This window comes from Neofelis nebulosa, chromosome 4 (genome assembly GCF_028018385.1).
Source record: "Neofelis nebulosa isolate mNeoNeb1 chromosome 4, mNeoNeb1.pri, whole genome shotgun sequence".
Taxonomy (NCBI): domain Eukaryota; kingdom Metazoa; phylum Chordata; class Mammalia; order Carnivora; family Felidae; genus Neofelis; species Neofelis nebulosa.
In genome coordinates, this window is record NC_080785.1 from 11,981,824 (window position 1) to 12,002,296 (window position 20,473).

The 20,473-nt window shown below is 45.2% G+C and overlaps 1 protein-coding gene across 4 annotated transcripts in view; it reads left to right on the plus strand.

Annotated features, from left to right (window-relative positions):
• TCAF1 (TRPM8 channel associated factor 1) overlaps nucleotides 1–20,045 on the plus strand; it is a 57,043-nt gene extending 36,998 nt beyond the window's left edge. For 3 of the 4 annotated variants that reach the window (XM_058723977.1, XM_058723978.1, XM_058723975.1), the window contains exons 3-9: nucleotides 8,095–9,089; nucleotides 9,353–9,450; nucleotides 10,740–10,953; nucleotides 11,212–11,451; nucleotides 12,730–13,067; nucleotides 14,474–14,724; nucleotides 17,521–20,045. In XM_058723977.1, the coding sequence (XP_058579960.1) occupies nucleotides 8,095–9,089; nucleotides 9,353–9,450; nucleotides 10,740–10,953; nucleotides 11,212–11,451; nucleotides 12,730–13,067; nucleotides 14,474–14,724; nucleotides 17,521–17,530 (2,146 nt within the window). In that variant the 3' untranslated portion in view covers nucleotides 17,531–20,045. Of the gene's footprint in view, nucleotides 1–8,094; nucleotides 9,090–9,352; nucleotides 9,451–10,739; nucleotides 10,954–11,211; nucleotides 11,452–12,729; nucleotides 13,068–14,473; nucleotides 14,751–17,520 lie in introns of all 4 variants that reach the window. The other variant, XM_058723976.1, reaches the window with a different exon arrangement.
• The last annotated feature ends 428 nt before the right edge of the window (nucleotides 20,046–20,473 follow it).

The window sequence follows — 20,473 nt, forward strand, 5'->3', positions numbered from 1 at the left end:
TGTTGGGAATGTACAGTTGGAAAACAGTTTGGCAATTTCTTATCAACTTAAACCTACTCTTCCCATACCACTCAGACATCTCATTCCTAAGTATTTTTCCAGAAGAACAGAAAACACGTCCACACAAAAATTCTGCACATCATTGTTCATGGCAGCAAGCCCCAAACTGGAAGCTACCCAAATGTTCATCAACAGATGAACAGATAAACAAAATGTGACATATCCACCCAGGGACATACTAGTCAGCAGTTAAAAAAAAAGGGGGGGGATAGATTACTGATAGGCTTAATAATATAGGTGGCTCTCAAAAATGTACTCTAAGTGGAAGAAGCCAAATGCAAGAGTATCTACTTTGTGATTCCATTTATATGAAGTTTCAGAAAAGGCAGACCTAATCTACACTGAAAGCCAGCATGTCAGTGGTTGCCCGGGGACTGAAGTGACCGAAATAGGGCAAAAGATAGCTTTATGTGGTGATGGAAATGTTATGTATTTTTATTGTGATTATACCAGTGTATAAATGTAACAAAATCTCATCAAGATGTACACTTTAAATGGATGGATTTTAACACATGTCTGCGAGGTTGATTTTTTCAAAGTTGGCATATTCAACACAATATCAAAGGAGAACAAAGTGGGACTCACTATACTTGAGACTCACAGTAACCAAAAGAGAAAAGAGTGTGGTATTCGTGAAAGAACAGACAAACTGAATGGAATAGAGAGCCCAGAAAGAGACCCACATAAATCTGGTCATCTGATCTTTGATAGAGGAACAAAGGCCAAACAATGGAGCAAAGAAAGTCTTCAAAAATGATGCTGGAACTGGACATCCACAGGCAAAAAAATGAAACCTAGGCACAGACCTTATAGCTTTCATAAAATAACTCAAAATAGATCACAGACCTAAAGGTAAAACACCGAACTGTAAAACTCCTAGTAGATAACATAGGAAATAATCCTAGATGATCTTGACTGTGGCTATGACTTTTTAGCTATAATACCAAGGAAACATGAACGTGATCATGGGTAGGCTGGGCTTCGTTAAAATTGAAAACTTCTTCTCTGCAAAAGTCAATGTCAAGAGAATGAGAAGACAGGCCACAGACTGAGAACATATATCTGCAAAAGGCACATCATATAAAGCATTATCATCCAAAATATATAATGAACTCTTAAAATAACAATAAGAAAACAATATAATAAAATGGTCCAATGACCTTAATAGACACCTCATAATAAGATGTACAGATGTAAGATAATCCTATAAAAAGACACTTCATATCACATGTCATCGGGGAAATGCAAAGTAAAACAATGAGCTGTCACTACACTGAAAATCCAAGACATTGACACCACCAAATGCTGATGAGGATGTGGAGCAACAGGAACTCTCGTTCACTGCTGATGGGAATGCAACATGGTACAGCCACCTTCGAAGACAGTTTCACAGTTTCTTACAGACTAAACTACTCTTACCATATGATCTTGCAATCACACTCCTTGCTGTTTACCCAAAGGAGTTATATCCACACAAAAACATGCATGTGGATATTAGTAGCAGCTGTGTTCATAATTGCCAAACGTAGAAGCAACCAAGATGTTCTTCAGGGGGTGAATGAGTAAGTAAATTGTGGTACATTCAGAAGTAGGGTATTATTCAGTGCTAAAAATAAATGAGCTAATAAGCCATGAACAGACATGGAGGAAATTTAAATGCATGATTAATGTATGATTGCGACTGGATGACATCTGGAAAAGGCAAAACTCTGGAGACAGTAAAAAGATCTGTGGATGCCAGGGGCAAGATGAGAGGATGAATAGGCAGGACACAGAGTATTTTGGGGGCAGTGAAAATACTTGATGATACCATAATTAGGGATACATGTCATTCTACCTTTGTCCAAACCCACAGGATGTACAAGAGTGAACCCTAATGAGAACCATGGGCTTTGGGTGATAATAATGTGCTAATGTAGGTTTGAGTGTAACAAATGTACTACCCTGATGGGGATGTTGGTAACGGGAGGCTGTGCGTGTGTGTGTGTGTGTGTGTGTGTGTGTGTGTGTGTGTGTTGGGGGGGACTATATGGGACTTCTGTGTGCTCTCCCCTCAATAGTGCTGTGAGCCTAAAAGTACTCTTAGGGGCCTTTGGCTGGCTCAGTCAGTACAGCCTGAGACTCTTGATGCCAGGGTCATAAGTTCACGCCCATATTGAGCATGGAGCCTACTTAAAAAAAATAATAATAAAGCGTAGTTTTTTTAATTGGCATGTTAAAGCCTGAAAAAAAAGAAAAAACCTTCTCATTCTCTTTCCCTCTGTTTGTAATCTGTTCTCACCCCTGTATGATAATCAATTTCATTAGTTTCTTGATTATTCCTTCCTGTTTCTTTTTACAACAGTGTGTGGATACATATTGTGCCCAGTATTTCACAAATTAAAGGAAGCATGCTATGAATACTCTTTTACACCCTGCTTTTTTCAATTAATATATCTTAATAATTATGCTTTGACAATATTTATAAATCTCCCTTATTTTTTTTTTCCATAGTGGCATTCTGTTTGTCTCTATGAGTATACCATAGTTTATTCAACCAACCTCTAATGTACGGGCATTCGTGTTGCTTTCATGATTTTGCTATCATAATGTTGCAATGGATAACTTTGTTTTAAGTGTTTTCATTTTATTGAAATTGTGCCTTTTGGCTAACTTTCTAGAGATAAAATTGCTAGGTCCAAGGATAAATGTATGTATGCTTTTGTAAGAAATTGCCAAGTTCATCCCCATGTTGGGTTGTACCACTTAGCATTCTCACCAGCAGTGGAGACAGAATGCCTGTTTCCCCAACACAATTCTAACAGAACAGTTATCAGACTTCTGAAGCTTTGTTAGCCTGATAGCTGGGAAATGGTATTCCAATATAGTTGTAACTTGGATTCTTTTTTGTTTTAAGTTTATTTAATTTTAGAGAGAGGGAGAGAGAGCATGAGCAGGGGAGGGGCAGAGAGAGAGAATCCCAAGTAGGCTCTGCACTGTCAGCACAGAGCCCGAAGAGGGTCTTGAACCCAGGGACCATGAGGTCATGATTTGAGCCAAATCTAAGAGTCGGACACTTAACTGACTGAGCCACCCAGGCGCCCCTTCATTCTTTTTTGTAGAAGTAAATCAGTGTGTGTTAAGAGTCATTTAGGTTTTTTTGGTTGCAAACTGTCCTTTTACATGTTTTGCCCATTTTCAGATATGTTTTTCGTGTTCTCATTTTAAGAGGTCTTTACAGATTAGAAATATTCATCTTTTATCTGTGATTACAGCATGTTTGTTTTTTAAATGTACTTAGTATTTCTGCCATTCAAAAATGCATATGTAGCTAATTTTATCAATCTTTTCTCTTAGCACATTTGATTTGGGGTCATAGTTAGGAAGCCTTTCCTCACACCTAGATTATGAGATTTCACTCTTGGTTTCTTCCAGTACTTGGGTGGTTTCCCTTTTAAAATTTACCGCTCGGATGCATTTGGAATCTTGTCTTGTGTGTTGTGTGACAGAGGGTATCCATTTTATCTTTTCCCAAATGCCTAACCAGTCATCCCAACATTTATGAGATTATATTTATAATTTATAATATGATAACGTATTTATTATTTATATTATATAATTATATATTATATTATGCATTATATATTACATCCATATTTATAAGTTATTATAATTTATAATATAGTTTACTTGAAATTATATTTATGAAAGTATCTTTTCCCAGTAATACAAGATGCCACCTTTATTATACACTAATAGCCATATTTACTGTGTTGCCCTTATTGTTTTAGTAAGCTTTATATTTTTAGATCTGAGTTGCGAATTAACTAGTTTTTATAATCTGCATCTCCAGATTAAGAACGCCATTTGTCTCTTTCTCGCACTTTTGCATGCTCACCCTCTACCTCCCAAAACAGCGGCACCTTGGTTCCAGTTTGGTTTTGCCTCAGTTTAGTTCAACATCGTGGTTCTGCTAATTCGGGATTCTTCCTTAGCAACTGCAGAAGACCTTTCTCAGCATTACTTATAAATTACACTGGTCCTCGTGCCCGCCACTGTTTCCTGAAGCCAATTTGTTTGTCTGTTGTACCTGTTTTTTTTTTTTTTTCTAGACCTACAGGGTAACCTTAGGTACATTTTGGGGAAAACTTTCATGAGTGGTACATTTTCTAAACCCTTGAGGTGGTATCAGCATTTCCACGTGCCAACGAAGAGTTTTAGGCGGCTGTGTGTGTCATACGGAGAGAGTGCCTTCACTGCCCTCAAATACTTTGTTTTTAGGGAACTGGTTTCACTTCTTTGTAGGTAATTTGTTCTCTTTGGCTTTGTTTTCTTTCTGGCGGCCTTCAAGGCTTTTTCTTCATGTTTGAAGTTCATTAGCTTGTCAGTAACCAGCTAGATCCTGCACTTCTCATTTACCCTGCTTTGCATTCGGGTAGTCCTGTCTTTCTGAGAACTGAAATCGGTTTTTCAGTGCAAGGAAATTGCATGTAATTGTAGGTTTCTTGCTACTTTTTTCTCTTTCTTTGCTTTCTTAACTCCCGCTTGCTAGATCTTCTTTGTCCTTCATTCTCTTTTTTCTGCTACTGTTTAGCTTCATGCCTTTCAGCACTGCCCTCTGGAACGATCACTTGACTCAGTTTCCCTGTTGACTTATTCATAGTGTTCATCCCCATCAAGATTTACTTTCTGCCATGTATTAAAATTGAGATTCTCTGGCAATTATACTTTTATTCTAATGAGTAACTTATTATAGCAGCCTGTTTTTGTTTTGTTTTGTTTTTTTGGAGACAAAGTATGTCATCTCAAAACTCCAATAATCTGCAATATTTATGTAGGACTTTCATCTTCATTTATCACTGTTACTAGAGTGTTGGTTTTCTGTGGTTAGTTTCGTGCTTCTCTTTCACGGTGTTACTTTTCACCTTTCACCACATATTCAGTGATTCTTGTTTATTTAAATGTTAAGTGGCATTGAAATTCTAGATTGGTCATTACTGGTTACTGAGGTGTATTTTCTCAGGACAAATGATAATCCCTACTCTTCCTGTTTTCTTGGTCTTTTTCTTTCACATAGATGCAGTTACAGATTCTTCTGTTTTCAAGGGTTTCTGATCAGTCTGATTCCATTTGATTTCCATTTTCTATAAATTTCTCACTGGCCCAGTTTATTGATTGTGCCCTTCTCCAAACCCAGTGCTATCATGGATTTATTCTGATTTTAAAACTTAATGTTTCATTTCAGAAGAGAATGGGAAAGAGAAGTAAAAATCCAGTTCAGATTTTTTTCAGTTTATGAAAGAAAAATTTTTCTCCCCCTGCATAGAAGTCATGGCTATTAGACATAAAAGACACTCTGAGGGTGCCCCCCAGCTTAGCATGAGCAGGACCTCACCCAGGGTCATTGTCTAGATGAGGTTCTAGTGACTCAGTGTCTGGACCTCAAGTTTGCACATTCAGTATCACCCCCTTGTCATAATAGTGTATAAACCTTGATGCCAGTGTATTTATCTAAAACACAGGGGTGGCTGGGTGGCTCAGTCAGTTAAGCGTCTGACTCTTGGGTTTGGCTCAGGTCACGATCTCACAGTTTCTTGGTTTCAAGTCCCGCATCGGGCTCTGTGCTGGCAGTGGAGCCTGCTTGGGATTCTCTGTCTCCCTCTCTCTCTGCCCCTCCCCTACTTGTCTAGTTTTTGTCTTTCTCAAAATAAATAAATAAACTTAAAAAAAATAAAACAATAAATAAAACACAGTGACCTACCTCTTCACTGATTTCACCTGTAAAACAACTGCGTGAAATTTATACACAGAACTGCTTCTTATAAGAATTTAAACACATTTTGCATTTAATTTTATATGCAGGTATAAAGTCATAAAAAATTTTTTTAATTAATATATTTTTTTTTAATATTTTTTTTTTTTTTCTTTTTCAATGTTTTTTATTTATTTTTTTGGGACAGAGAGAGACAGAGCATGAACGGGGGAGGGGCAGAGAGAGAGGGAGACACAGAATCGGAAACAGGCTCCAGGCTCCGAGCCATCAGCCCAGAGCCTGACGCGGGGCTCGAACTCACGGACCGCGAGATCGTGACCTGGCTGAAGTCGGACGCTTAACCGACTGCGCCACCCAGGCGCCCCTTAATTATTTTTTTTAACGTTTATTTATTTTTGAGACAGAGAGAGACAGAGCATGAACGGGGGAGGGTCAGAGAGAGGGAGACACAGAATCTGAAACAGGCTCCAGGCTCTGAGCTGTCAGCACAGAGCCCGACGCGGGGCTCAAACTCACAGACCACGAGATCGTGACCTGAGCCAAAGTCGGCCGCCCAACCGACTGAGCCACCCAGGCGCCCCTAAATTAATATTTTTAATTTTAGAATCACCAAATTAAAGACAGACTGTCCAAGATATTGCTTGAGAAATAGACATGTCACAAAACTAGAACATTCTGCGTGGCCTGGCCTGTTGGGGCAGGTGATCGTCAGAATCAGAAGCAAGATTATAATCACAAGGTGGTTGGGTAAACTGAGATTCAGAGCAGGAACAGCGAGCTGAATAACTTCGGAGGTTACTACCTGAAGGAGCTGGAGAGTCACTAGGGTGATACCTTGTCTCCAGGAAAGGCTCGTACCCACTGAGAGCACCGCAGTCTCCCCGTCGGTTAACTGGAGTTCTCCCAGCCAGAGGAAACGACTCAGCTCTGCTGTCCGCCTGGCTCCTGTTTTCCATTATATCCTGGCAGCTGCCTTCTGCAGTTACCACATCTTTACAAAAGTGGCACAGCCAGTTCTGGGATCCCGAACTTATGGAGGTCACTCCACCTCTTACCCCCTGAATATCCCACTAGGTGGCCAGGGCTGCGTCTCCTATTTTGGGGTTACAGGTGTCCTGAGGTGATAGGGGTCCGTTACCCAGAGACGGGTACAGATGGTGCTGAGAAAGACCTTACAGTGTGGATGTCACTCCAGCGAGCCGGCAATGAGTGGGTGGAGTGCTGGGTGTCAGCAGTCAATCCTTTTAGGTTCAAGTTACCAGGAGGGTCTCACTAGAGTTGAAGCCACTCAGCTCCCCTGCCCCACCTTTTGAGATAATACTGGTGCCACCAACTCAGCTCTCCATTGACTTTATTTGCAGAAAATTGGCTGCACAGAACTTATAAATAAGGTTCTTTATGAGAATGAAAACATGATTTACCATTGTTATTTATATAATGTGCAAAAGGCTGAAATAAACACTTAAATCTGGAATATTTAAGATATAATATTAGGTAAACACAGCAAGCCTTCCTTTGAGATTTCCTTTGGAGAATTTGGGTTTTTTTTTTTTTTTTAATAAATTTGTGTTGTGTTTTTTTAATGTTTATTTATTTTTAATTTTTTTTAACATTTATTCATCTTTGAGAGACAGAGAGAGACAGAGCATGAGTGGGGGAGGAGCAGAGAGAGAGGGAGACACAGAACCTGAAGCAAGCCCCAGGCTCTGAGCTGTCAGCACAGAGCCTGATGCGGGACTCGAACTCACTGACTGCGAGATCATGACCTGAGCCGAAGTTGGACACTTAACTGACTGAGCCACCCAGGAGCCCCTGTTTATTTATTTATTTTGAGAGAGCGAGAGAGAGAGAGAGAGAGAGACAGCACACACTTGCAATTGGGGGGGGGGAGTGCAGAGAGAGAGGTCAGAGAGAGAATCCCAAGCAAGCTCTGAGCTCTTAGTGCAGAGCCCAACGTGGGGCTTGATCCCATCAACCGGGAGATCACGACCAGAGCTGAAATCAAGAGTAGGGCCCTTAACCGACAGAGCCACCCACGCGCCCCTGCTTTGGAGAGTTTGTCTTCCAAGAATGAGTAGACCAGAATCAACGTCCCCCTGTCTTCCCTCTGACCAGCCTCCGTACCCAGGGAGGTCAGATATGCCCACCTTGTTCTCCCAGCTGCCCTGTGAGAGACAAAAGTGGTCATATTAGGAAAGCTGCTGCCTGCTGTATGCTGGGTGCTGTCCCTGGGGCTTTCTGTGGCTGCTCCTTGAATGGAGAACACTTGTGTGTCTTTGCAGCTGTGAGGATGACCTCTCCGAGGACAGAGACGAGCTCCTGCACGGGATTTCAGAGCTGGACATCAGCAACTCAGACTGCTTCCCATCCCAGCTGCTGGTGCACGGGGCTCTGGCCTTTCCCCTGGGGTTAGACTCCTACCATGGCTGTGTCATAGCGGCTGCCCGCTACGGCCGGGGCCGGGTGGTCGTGACCGGCCACAAGGTATTATTCACCGTTGGCAAACTGGGCCCCTTTCTGCTCAATGCCGTGCGCTGGCTGGACGGGGGCCGCAGAGGCAAGATCGTGGTGCAGACAGAACTGAGGACACTGAGCGGCCTGCTCGCAGTGGGGGGCATAGACACCAGCATCGAGCCCCATCTGACCAGCGACGCGAGTGTCTATTGCTTTGAACCCGTGAGCGATGTGGGGGTCAAAGAGCTGCAGGAGTTCGTAGCAGAGGGCGGGGGACTGTTCGTTGGAGCCCAAGCCTGGTGGTGGGCCTTCAAGAACCCTGGAGTGTCCCCTTTGGCTCGGTTCCCAGGAAACCTCCTCCTCAACCCCTTTGGCATCAGCATCACAAGCCAGAGCCTCAATCCGGGGCCCTTCCGTACTCCTAAAGCAGGGATCAGGACCTATCACTTCCGCTCCACTCTGGCCGAGTTCCAGGTCATAATGGGCCGGAAGAGAGGGAATGTGGAAAAGGGCTGGCTGGCAAAGCTGGGGCCGGACGGGGCTGCTTTCCTCCAGATCCCCGCAGAGGAGATCCCTGCCTATATGTCTGTGCACCGGCTCCTGAGGAAACTGCTGAGTCGCTATCGGCTCCCGGTAGCAACGCGAGAGAACCCCGTTATCAATGATTGCTGCAGGGGTGCTATGCTCTCCCTGGCCACTGGTCTGGCCCACTCGGGAAGCGACCTCTCTCTGTTAGTGCCAGAAATCGAAGACATGTACAGCAGCCCCTATCTGCGCCCCTCGGAATCTCCTATCACCGTTGACGTCAACTGCAACAATCCAGGTAAGGAATGGGGGCAGGGAGAAGGAGAACTCAGCATGGGGGGCCGTGGGGACAGGGCCTGATGGCCTCAGAAGGCCATCGCCACCCTTGGCCGTGCACTTTCCAGGAGATGGGGGTTGGGGATTTAGGTGACATTTAAGCACCTGAATCAGGGTGGCATGAAGGGAGGGAGGCGGGCGGAGCTCCCGAATGGGCTGTGGATGTGCTGGACGGAGATGGCGTCACGGAGGAGGGATAAAGTCTGCCCTTCTGTGCGTCGGCAGGCACCAGATACTGCTGGATGAGCACCGGGCTCTACATTCCTGGAAGGCAGATCATAGAGGTCTCGCTGCCTGAAGCTGCTGCCTCTGCTGATCTGAAGGTAAGGCCGGGCCCCATCTCCCGTGTGACGCAGAAGCCAGAGGTCCTTGCTGTCCTGGTTGCCAGTTAAAAACCCTACTGGCCATGTGAGGCAAGGACTTACCCCATTTTCAGGGTAAGACAACTGAGGGGGCAGGTGGATTGAAAATATTGATCTAGTACACCTGGAACTAATGTGACACTGTGTGTCAACTATACTTGGGTCGATCAGTAGATCTGATGCATTGCAGAGCCCAGGACTCAAAGATCACTAACTGCTAGCTCTCAAGTTCTGTGCCTTTCACTCATGTCCTGCAGTGGGGAATAAGAAGGGCAGCAAACAGGAGTGCCTGGCTGGCTCACTTGGTATGCAAGCGACTCTCAATCTCAGAGTCGTGAGTTCAAGCCCCACGTTGGGCACAGAGCCTACTTAAAAATAATAATAATAATAATAATAATAATTTAAAAAATAAAATGCTTCCATTAAAGTAAAATAAAATAAGCCACCACATGGAGGCACCCCGGCATACAGCAATGTTCAGTCAACCGCAGTTCCCTTTCCATGCCCATCTAACCTCCCACTGGAGCCCAAGGTCTTTCTGCCTCTTCCCTGTGACACCGAAGACTGTTCCTGCTTCCCTGTTCCACCTTCAGCTCTGCCGCTGTCACACACACATATCACAAATTAAGTAGCCATCCTGCTCAGCCCCCTTGAGAGTTGTGACAGGTAGGGTCTGTTCTGTGCCTGTACCTCTCCTGGAACTCTCTAGCATCAGCCTGGGAGAACCATCCCAGGACTCTGTGAAGTACAGGGACTGCTCCACTGGCCCAGGAGGGGGGCCCTGGAGAACAGGAGGAACTGAATCTATCCTCCAGGCCATCAGCCGGTCACCCTGCCCTTCACCGGGCCTCCTCTCTAGTCAACAAAACGCAGAAGTCCGCAAGATTCCCTCTGCCCCATTACCAATGCCAGAATGGCCACAGTGAAATAGGCAACCCAGTATCCTGTGGGTCTCAGAGACACCCAGGGGCCCGGGAGTCGGCCCTCCTCAGCATTAGTGTGTGGGTTCCACCTGGTGCCCCTCACTTCAGCGTCCCTGGGAGGACATTACACGCGGTTCAGTCCACGTGGCCCTGAGGAATGATGGAATTGCATGGGTTTGGCACACATGGTTCACTAATGGTGGAAAAACTGGGCTTGCGTGGGGTCATGGCCCAGTGATCCTGACTGTCCCCACCTCCTGGGAGCCTTCCCTTTCCACCTGCACACTCCCCGAAGTGACTCTGGGCGGGGGGGATCTTCTGCTCCAGATACAGATTGGCTGCCACACGGATGACCTGACCAGAGCCAGCAAGCTGTTCCGAGGCCCGCTCGTGATCAACCGGTGCTGCTTGGACAAGCCCACGAAGTCCATCACCTGCCTCTGGGGCGGCCTCCTCTACATCATCGTGCCTCAGAGCAGCAAACTGGGCTCCGTGCCCATCACTGTGAAGGGGGCTGTGCATGCCCCATACTACAAGCTAGGTGAGTGGAAGCCGTGGGGTGCATGCCTGCAGGAATGGGTCGTCTGGGGCTGTTCGGTGTAGGAAGAGAGACACGTGGGTTGGTAGAGGGAAGGAGAGAAGGACCAAACCACATTCATGGGGAGGGACTTCACAGAAGGAGAGAGAGGGGATGTGGTTGTTCATGACCTTGCTGTTCTCTGCCTGGGCTCAAGTTGTATCTTTTCACGTTAAGGGATTTGGGAAAGTGAGTTTCAAGCCCCACGGCCTCTCTTCCCAGGGGAGACCTCGCAGGAAGAGTGGAAGAGGCGTATCCAGGAGAATCCAGGTCCCTGGGGAGAGCTGGCTACGGACAACATCATCCTGACCGTGCCAACCGCCAATCTCCGTACCCTGGAGAACCCTGAGCCATTGCTTCGCCTCTGGGATGAGGTGATGCAGGCTGTGGCGCGGCTGGGGGCCGAGCCCTTCCCTTTGCGTCTGCCCCAGAGGATCGTCGCCGACGTGCAGATCTCAGTTGGTGGGTGCCCTGGGCGAACCAGCCCTCTGTGCGTGCTCCCCTCAGGGCCTCTCCTTTTTTTTTTCCAACAGCCATCCAGTGGGCGGCCAGCAGGTTAAAAATGTTTCTCTAGCAAGACATATAAGATGTAAGTCTTGCCATCTAGATGAAAACGGGGAAAATGGATCTAAGAAAAATAGACGCAGCCATATCCCCCAACAAAAAATGGGAAACTCCCTAAATGTCCAAAAGTATGGAATGGTTAAGTGATATATGGTGTGTACCTTCAACAGTCATTGAGGAAGATATTTAAAGTGATCTTTTGATGGCAGAAAGAAATATAATGGGATTATGTGACACAAAAGCAGGCTACAGAACTATATGAGCAGCACATTAAAATATGTAACAGTTGACAGGCGCTTGGGTGGCTCAGTTGGTTAAGCGTCAGACTTCAGCCCAGGTCATGATCTCACAGTTCGTGAGTTTGAGCCCCCATGAGGCTTTTCACTCTCAGCCCGGAGCCCACTTGGGATATTCTCTTTCTCCCTCTCTCTCTCTCTCTCTCTCTTTCTCTCTCTCCCCCACTCCCACTCTCTCTCTTCCTCTCTCAAAAATAAACATAAAGTAAAACGTAAAAGTATGTAACAGTTGAAGTCAGCATGTCAAGAGAGGTCTTCAACAGCAGGAACCATTCAGAGAATAGTGCCAGGCTTTCACAGCAGCCCCAGCAGGGGATGTCAAGGAGAAAGTAAAAGTGGCAGAGGGTCTGGACCTAGGTCACAGTTGTTGGGAGAAGGAACTTAACAACTTTGAGAAGACACTGAATGAAGAGATCTGTGCCAGGGGGTCAAGAAGCCTAGAAAACCAGGGAGGGTGTGGACATTAAAGAACAATGGAAATTTCTCTGGACCCCAGTTTTCTTGCCCTCCGGAGATGATCCCTATAAAGTAGTGTCAATGTGGGCAACTCCACATCTAAATATTGAGAAGGGGAAACCACCGTCAGGAGTTTTTCAGTTTTGAGAGAAGGGTATAATGAGACAGGTTCACATGGACAGGACACTCTCACAAAAATAGAAATTGAAGAGGAACACGAAGGGCTGTCTGTAACGTGCATCAGTCCTGCAGCCACACCCTGTCGGGTGGGAGTGGGGTGGGGGCACCCATCCACCATGAGAGGAGGGGGGAAGCCCAGGTGGGTCTTGTGTGGATCGTCCTTCTGAGCATTATGGTTTCTGGGAGTCCTGGTACAGATGCATGGGGAGCATCCTAACCCTTCTTCCTCCCTCCTGCGACCCAGGCTGGATGCACGCAGGGTACCCCATCATGTGCCATCTGGAGTCTGTGCAGGAGCTCATCAATGAGAAGCTCATCAGAACCAAGGGGCTGTGGGGCCCCGTCCACGAGCTCGGCCGTAACCAGCAACGGCAGGAGTGGGAGTTCCCCCCGCACACCACGGAGGCCACCTGCAACCTGTGGTGTGTTTATGTGCACGAGACGGTCCTGGGCATCCCTCGAGGCCGTGCCAATATTGCTTTGTGGCCTCCGGTTCGGGAGAAGAGGGTCCGAATCTACCTGGGCAAGGGTCCCAATGTGAAAAACTGGAATGCGTGGACCGCCCTGGAAACATATCTCCAGGTACTGGGCAGCAATGGAGGGGGTTGGGAACCTCCCACTCAGGGGACCAGCAGCGCAACCTTGTCAGGTGACGTTCTAGTGACCCAGGAGACCTGACAGGAGCCCAAGTGTGACAGTGCTATTTGATGAAGCCTCCCAGTGGACATGACTGCCTCAGCCCCACCCTCACACCATGATTCTGAGGAGGTTCAGTAGAGTGGATAGAAAGCACCACGAAAGCTTAAACTTGGTAGAGGCGAAAAGAGTACTTAAGTACAGTTATCATCTCTGGCTTTAAACCCAGACATACCTGAGACTGAAGCCAAGCCGTGCCACAGAATAGCCCTCTAAAACCAAACACCCCCCCGCCCTGCCCCCCACGCACAAGATATGGGATGGAACCAGTTGTTTCCTTACAGGAGGCGGATCTTCTCCCTGCCTCAGTTTCTCCCTCTTAGGCAGTCCCAGATTCCTCACTGGCCTGGACACGAGGTTGCCCCTGCCTTTGAACTACTGTTCAACACGCCAGTTCCCTCCCCGCGGTTGCTGGGGCAGCTCCCAGCTCACCGGGCAGCGTCTCACCACCTGGGATTCTGGAACTCGGCCTCCAGCCAGACACACTCTATTCTGGTTCTTGCTCTGTTCGAATCCGCTGCCCTGAGAACAACAGTGAAAGTGCCTGCAGACCTTAACCTTGTCATTGGGCCTCTTTCACCCCAGGGACAAAAGGTGCTCACGTGTGAAATCCAGCTGACGCTGTTCCAGAGAATGGCTAATGTCCGTCCCAACGGTAAAGCGCCATAACCCAGCCTCACGTGGGCTGTTGCCAGTGGCCTCAGAACAGCTGCCTTTTCCTAAAACTATGTCTTACGTAACTTAATTCTAGCCACCTAGACTGTACATAATCTTCTGTGTCTATAGGACTCACCTTCTTTTCCCTAAAGGCCATGTTCCTAGCCTTGCAGATTGACATAGGCCTGTGGCCGATGCAGGCTAACGTCAGGGTAAGGGTGGAGGTTCCCCAACTATTGGGGTTTAACTTTGCAACTGTTGAAGATACAAGCATTTTTTTCCACGTCAGCCTGTTTTGAATCCTTGTGTGATATCCTGTGGACGCTCTCACGATCTAGTGAGCTACATGAATAACAATACTGGTGGTAAATACTGATGATAACCTTTACAGTTATTACCACAGCCATCATTTATTGAGTGTCTGCTCGGTGCTGAGCACCGTGCTAGCTCAGAGGCCCTTCCGAAGATAAGATCAAGGATGGCCCATGAGGCCAGCACCCACAACGGGAGACAGGGTCAGTGACAGAGATGAAACTTGTGTTTCAGAGGTTAAATACATTAATTTACTGTAGTGTCTGCTGGGCCTTCTTTCTGTGGATTAAATGTCTCATTTTGCTGCTGCTTTCTCTTCCCAGCTACAGGAGGCCTTTGGGTGGGAGCCGTTCATCCGTCTCTTCACTGAGTACAGGAACCAGACCAACTTGCCCACAGACAATGTTGACAAAATGAATCTGTGGGTGAAGATGTTCTCCCACCAAGTGCAGAAGAATCTGGCTCCGTTCTTTGAGGCCTGGGCCTGGCCTATCCAGAAGGAAGTGGCTACCAGCCTGGCCTATCTGCCTGAATGGAAGGAAAATATTATGAAATTATACCTCCTCACACAGATGTAAGGAGTGCCCAGCGAGGTGGCAGGTAGAGAGGTTTGGGGAGGTAGGCAGAGATGGGGATTCAGTCCTCGACCTCTGTCTCTTAGGGTCCTAGCCTTGCCCTCTCAGCTCCCTGCCCCTGTACCTGACTGCCTGGCTCCATCCCTAGAAAGTGGGTTAAGAACACAGCAAATGGGGGAATCCTAATTTCTCAGGAGCAAGGCCTTCTGTTTGTGAGTCTCATTCCTCTGCTCTCAGCTGTCAGATTCCCTCCTGGCCCTATACTGGCCTGGTTCTGAGAGCTTTGACACCTGCCTTCATGCCAGCCCTTGGCTCACCATTGGGGGCCATGGCCCTTAGGGGGTGGTCCTCATTCTGACATCCTGAGGACTCTCTGGTCTTGTATGTTTTGACCAGCTCCTCCAAAAACCTGACCCTAGAATCTACTGCAGCACAAATTTACCAGGATAACCAGAGAGTTCCTTGATATTGTGTCTTAGGTCATTTTCCAAGAGCATGAGACGCAATCTAGTGTACCAGAAAGAGCCCATAGCTGGGGTTAGCTCTTGGGAAAGTCACTGTAGCTCTATGAGTGTGAGGTGAGGACAAAAATCCCTGCCTCACAGGGTGGTCGTGAAGACTCAGACCAATAGCTCTGAAGAGGCCTGCAAATACAGTACTTGCACGTCTCAGAGACTGCTCCGCGTTCTGCTGGCCCACGGAGTAGTGAGCTTAGTACGTCCTCTTTTCTCGCCACAGCCTGGAGGTTAAGACCATCATCTCTCACAGCAGACTCCTTGCATCCAAACCTGGTTCTTCCACCTGTTAGTCATGTGACTCTGGGCAAACTGCTTATAAAATGGGATCTATTTCATAGAATTATTGTGAGGATTAAATTTTAGCACCTCTAAAAGGAATTGGGACAGTACCAGGCAGTTGGCAGGTACTGAGAAAGTGTCAGCTTCTGTTGTTACTGTCTAATGAATTCGGTATCATTGTAGAGCTAGACCGCCCTTTTAGATGGCATTTACAGATGGCAGTGTGATCTGTCCCATCGCATCCTACACTTTACACACCAGCCTCTGAAAGCATCGTGGAATCTTGCTTCAGCATCTACAGGATCCACAGGCTCTAAATCCACAGTGGGGTTTTAATAGCTACTTGGGGTTTGGTCTCTTCATTCAGTTCCACCTTTCAGGTAAAAGCCCTTCCTTGATTAGATCAAGAGTGGAAGTCACTTGAAAAACTAGAACAAATCCGTGAGGGTGTTTGTCTAGCAAACAATGGGCACCCGGCTTAGTGATGGTGTCTATATTTCCAGAGTGGCACAGATTCCTATCGCTGCCAGAGTTCCTTACCAGTTTGGCAGATAAAGTCCACACACACAGAGAAATGTTTACTTCAGAACCAGCTAACTGGATATGACTGACCCAAATTTCATTTAATTACAATGCAAAGACTTTCTTAAGTCTTCTTCTGATCTTATTCACAACCTCCCATTTTCTGTGTAATTTGAAGTAGAGTTGAGGCTCTGGGATTAATTCGTACACCCAGCCAGTTTCCTTTAGATCACTTCTATTCATTTAGTTGTTTTAATACACTATTATATTCACTTTGTTAGGAACTGGGTGGAGGCATAGGCAATAAGATTGGACCCACAGAGTATTCTTCTGTGGATTCCTTTATTATGTCATTTCTCAGTCCTAGAATTATTTTCCTCTATCATGAATGTCTTCCTCTAGATGCTTTAAAATTTTTTTTTTTCAACGTTTTTTATTTTTTTTTTATTTTTGGGACAGAGAGAGACAAAGCATGAACGGGGCAGGGGCAGAGAGAGAGGGAGACACAGAATCGGAAACAGGCTCCAGGCTCCGAGCCATCAGCCCAGAGCCTGACGCGGGGCTCGAACTCAGGGACCGCGAGATCGTGACCTGGCTGAAGTCGGACGCTTAACCGACTGCGCCACCCAGGCGCCCCTAGATGCTTTAAACGTAGATGTTGGACGTTCATTCAACATTTGAAAAAATCCTGTCAATTAGAGGGTTTTTGAGTGTGTGCCAAATAACATACTTGTTTTTTGTTTTTAATATAGATTAATTTAATCGTCACAATAATCTGATGAAGTGGAAATGTATCGCTCCCATAAGTGAGCTGAATTTTATGGAGATCAAGTAAAGTGCCTGAGGCTACATTGCTAACAGGTGGTATACCTGGGATTCGAACCAGGGCCCTCTGGTTACAGAATGGGTGTTAGTAACGAAAGTGCTTTGAATAAGCAAATCAGTGAGTAAATGAAACCAGCCAGCAAACAGAAGGACCTTTATGTCCTTCTTGCCAGCTTTTTGGCTGCTTGTGCTCACCCCCCATCCAATTTTATCAGAACAGAAAGTCCCTTTGTTTACCCCAAATGCCAGTTCAAAGCAAGAATCTACGGTAGGCTCCTAAAGTGTTTCCCAAAGACAGTGTGGGTCTTTCAGGTTCAGTTTATTCAGGTTTCACACATTATCTCTAGGGCACCATGAACGCATTCTAGTAGCTTACTGGGTTTTAAATGATGGGTTATTTTGGTAAAGTGCCTGACTCCCAGAAGTCCCAGTCATTGCATGTTCTCAGTGAGGAAATCAGATTCTTAGTCCTCTAGAATAATATTTGTATGCATTCTGGCCCTCTTTAGTTCATTTTTAGCATTGCGGCCCCGGGGACCTCTTAAATATATAAAGCTATTCATGTCACTCTTGTGTCTAAAAGCTTCCAGTGGGACTTTGAATTTAAGATGATGAACTAAGCATATAAGTTTACTTCCCCTCCCTCCCCAGGCCCCACTGAAATTGAAGTCAAGAAATGCAAAAGAGAATTGACACATCTCAGCAAAGAAAACGGAACAGATTTGATAATAACTGAAGATCTCAACACATTTCTGGAAGAGAGAAGGTGGATGAAGCATGATAATGAATGAAAAGAGTGAAGGTGTCTTTCAGACAGAATAGAAGCTGATCTGAACAACCTAATCCCAAAGAAACATGAGCACCTGAAGAGTCTATAGAGTTATACCTTATACCCATTGTAAATCTGAACCCCGTCCTATCCTACCCCAACCATTGTGCAGAACACAGGCAGTATTGCGATTGGTACCCATTAAAAATCTGTTGTTCTTGTTGTTGTTGTTGTTTGTACAGAAGTTGATTAAGCTGCCTGAGGAGAGGTAGAAGTTGGTGCCCCAGAATAAGATTTCTCTTTTTTGGAAATAAGTGACCCCCCCCCCCAGCCTATCAGCTAATTCTCTGTCAAAATCCCTCTGCAAATGCCCAAGTGCTTCTAGTTCCAGAAGAGGCTTAACTAGAGAAACAGACCCAGACATACAATGGCAGAGGATACCCACGCCAATTCCTATAGAAGTTAACAGTTATATTGATCCTTAAATGCAAACGGTCAGCCCAGTAGTTTGGGCATTAGGAGGTGGAGGGGGAGGACCAGGGGAGAAGCATGTAAGAAAAATAACCAGTTAGAATTGGGAGACTTGAAAAATACAAACAACTCTAGAGGAAACAAAGTGAACATGAAAACAGAAGGCTACAAAGGAAAGAAAAACTGAATAAAAAGAGCCCTTTGAAAGTGAAATAAAACTACCCAAAATATTCAGTAGACAGGCTGGAAAATAAAGTTGAGGGCAACTCCATAGATACACAACAAAAAGAAACAGTAGAAAAAAATGAAGGAAAGAGATCTAGTCAATCAATATCTGAGCATTAGGACTTTTTGGAAAAGAGAACATACAAAATCTAGGTGAAGAAATTTGTTAAAAATTGAAGAACAGAAAGAACTAAGTCTCCAGATGGAGGGACCCTGATACCACCTATATCTAGACACGATCTTGTGAAATTTTGGAATATTAAGGAAAGAGGGAAGATATTACAAGTGCCCAAAGAGAAAATAAAGTCATCATAATTAGCTCAACTAAAAAGGGATGAGAAATAGACTGGCAGCAGATTTTTCATCAGCAACACTGAGTGCTGGAAGCCAATGGAGCAGTTTCTTCCCTTATGGAAAATATTTGGATCCCGGATAACCTAGCAAGCCAAACTGTCAAGAGTGACGTCAAAATAAAGACATTTTCTGACAGGCAAGTTTTCAGAAAGTCTACCTACTTTGCACCCTTACTAAGAAAGTACCTTGAGGAAGTTCTCCAAGAAAATGAGGAAGAAGACCAGGAAAGAAGAAGAAATGGAATCCAGGAAACAATGGACCTCACCTAGGATGTCTCACTCTAGAGTGACAGTTGTCCAGCAGGATGCCTCACTCTAGAGTGACAGTCCACCAGGATGTGTCACTCTAGAGTGACAGCTGTCCCAGCAGGATGCCTCACTCTAGCAGACCCATTTCAGATGAGAGCACACAGTCTCAGGCTCTTTGGGAAGAATATACATTCTGTTCCACAGATCGTATCATTGAGAAGCTGCAATGTTTGAAAATATGGAAGACATACATGCTTCAGTCGGCAAAAAGAAAACGGAAGTATGTCGAGACATTCAGGTCCAACTGTGAAACAAAAACTCGTGGAATGTACGAAGAGATGCAATTTGACATTGGCGGTAGGTACCTTTCCTTACAAGTGGCATAGGAATCATGAACACTGGGTTTTGAATGGCAAAAAAATGCCCTCGCATCTACTCGGCTCTCGGTAAACACTATTTACCTAGACAAAATAATGTAGATGCTGTCTGTTGGTATTCAGTGTTCTGATCAGCCTAGAGACAAAACATGAGAAGCTTAATTTTTTATTCAGAACTGAAATGGAATATAACGAATCCTGACAAGCTAAGAAACAAGAGAACAGAAAGAGGTTGAGAATTGGTTGGGGGAGGAGGGGTGGAAGGAAGAGATGGGCCACTTCTGCATTCACAGCGAGAATGAGACGATGAAGTCTGCAGTTAATGGAACAAGAACTAGAGGGCAGTATACTGTCCAAAGTTATAAATGAAATCAACAGAAGTCTTAAAAATGGCATTATCTATCGAAAGCTTGGGAAAGGACAGGCAAAGGAAAGGTGGGGATAGTGTAAGTTAAATCCTTATCTTTTGTAATGGGGAATTATTAAAGATTGTCTAAAGTTAATAAGTCAAGAATTATTGTTCAGACATATTATTTAATGTTAGCAAGTTAGTTAACAGAAGATCTAAAAATAGAAAATGTTAAATGCATTGCCTCTAGGGAACGGGGCTAGGGTTAAAGAGGGTGGGGTGGGAAACCGTGTTTTTCATTTTAAGTCCTTCTGTACTATTTAATTTTTTACCTTGTGCATGTATTACTTTGAAAAATTTTTAATAAACTCAAATAAAAATTCTCCAGTGACTTCATATTGACTAAGATATGCTCCAAACCAAACCCTTACAATGGCTTTTGAGGCCCTCAGATATTTGGATCCACCCAGTGTGTCCAGGTTCATTGTTCTTCCCATTACTCTCTAGGTCTGGCCACACTAAATCTCTTCCAATTATTCACATTTCACCTTCCCTTGTTTCTGCAGGTGTTCCACAAAAAACAAAGCTTGTCCCTGATCTCACCATGTAACTGAGATTAAGCTTACTCTCTAGCAGATTTTTAATATTCATTGAGTGAACACTCAACAGGTGTTGCATGAAGATTGCCAACCAGTGTTCTTTCCCAAGAAGGCATGATACTTGTCCCTATTCTATTCCAGGGAACATCTCAAGATCATAATGGGGCTGTAAGTCTTCCTGCATTCCTATTCATTTGACGATTTGGGTAAGT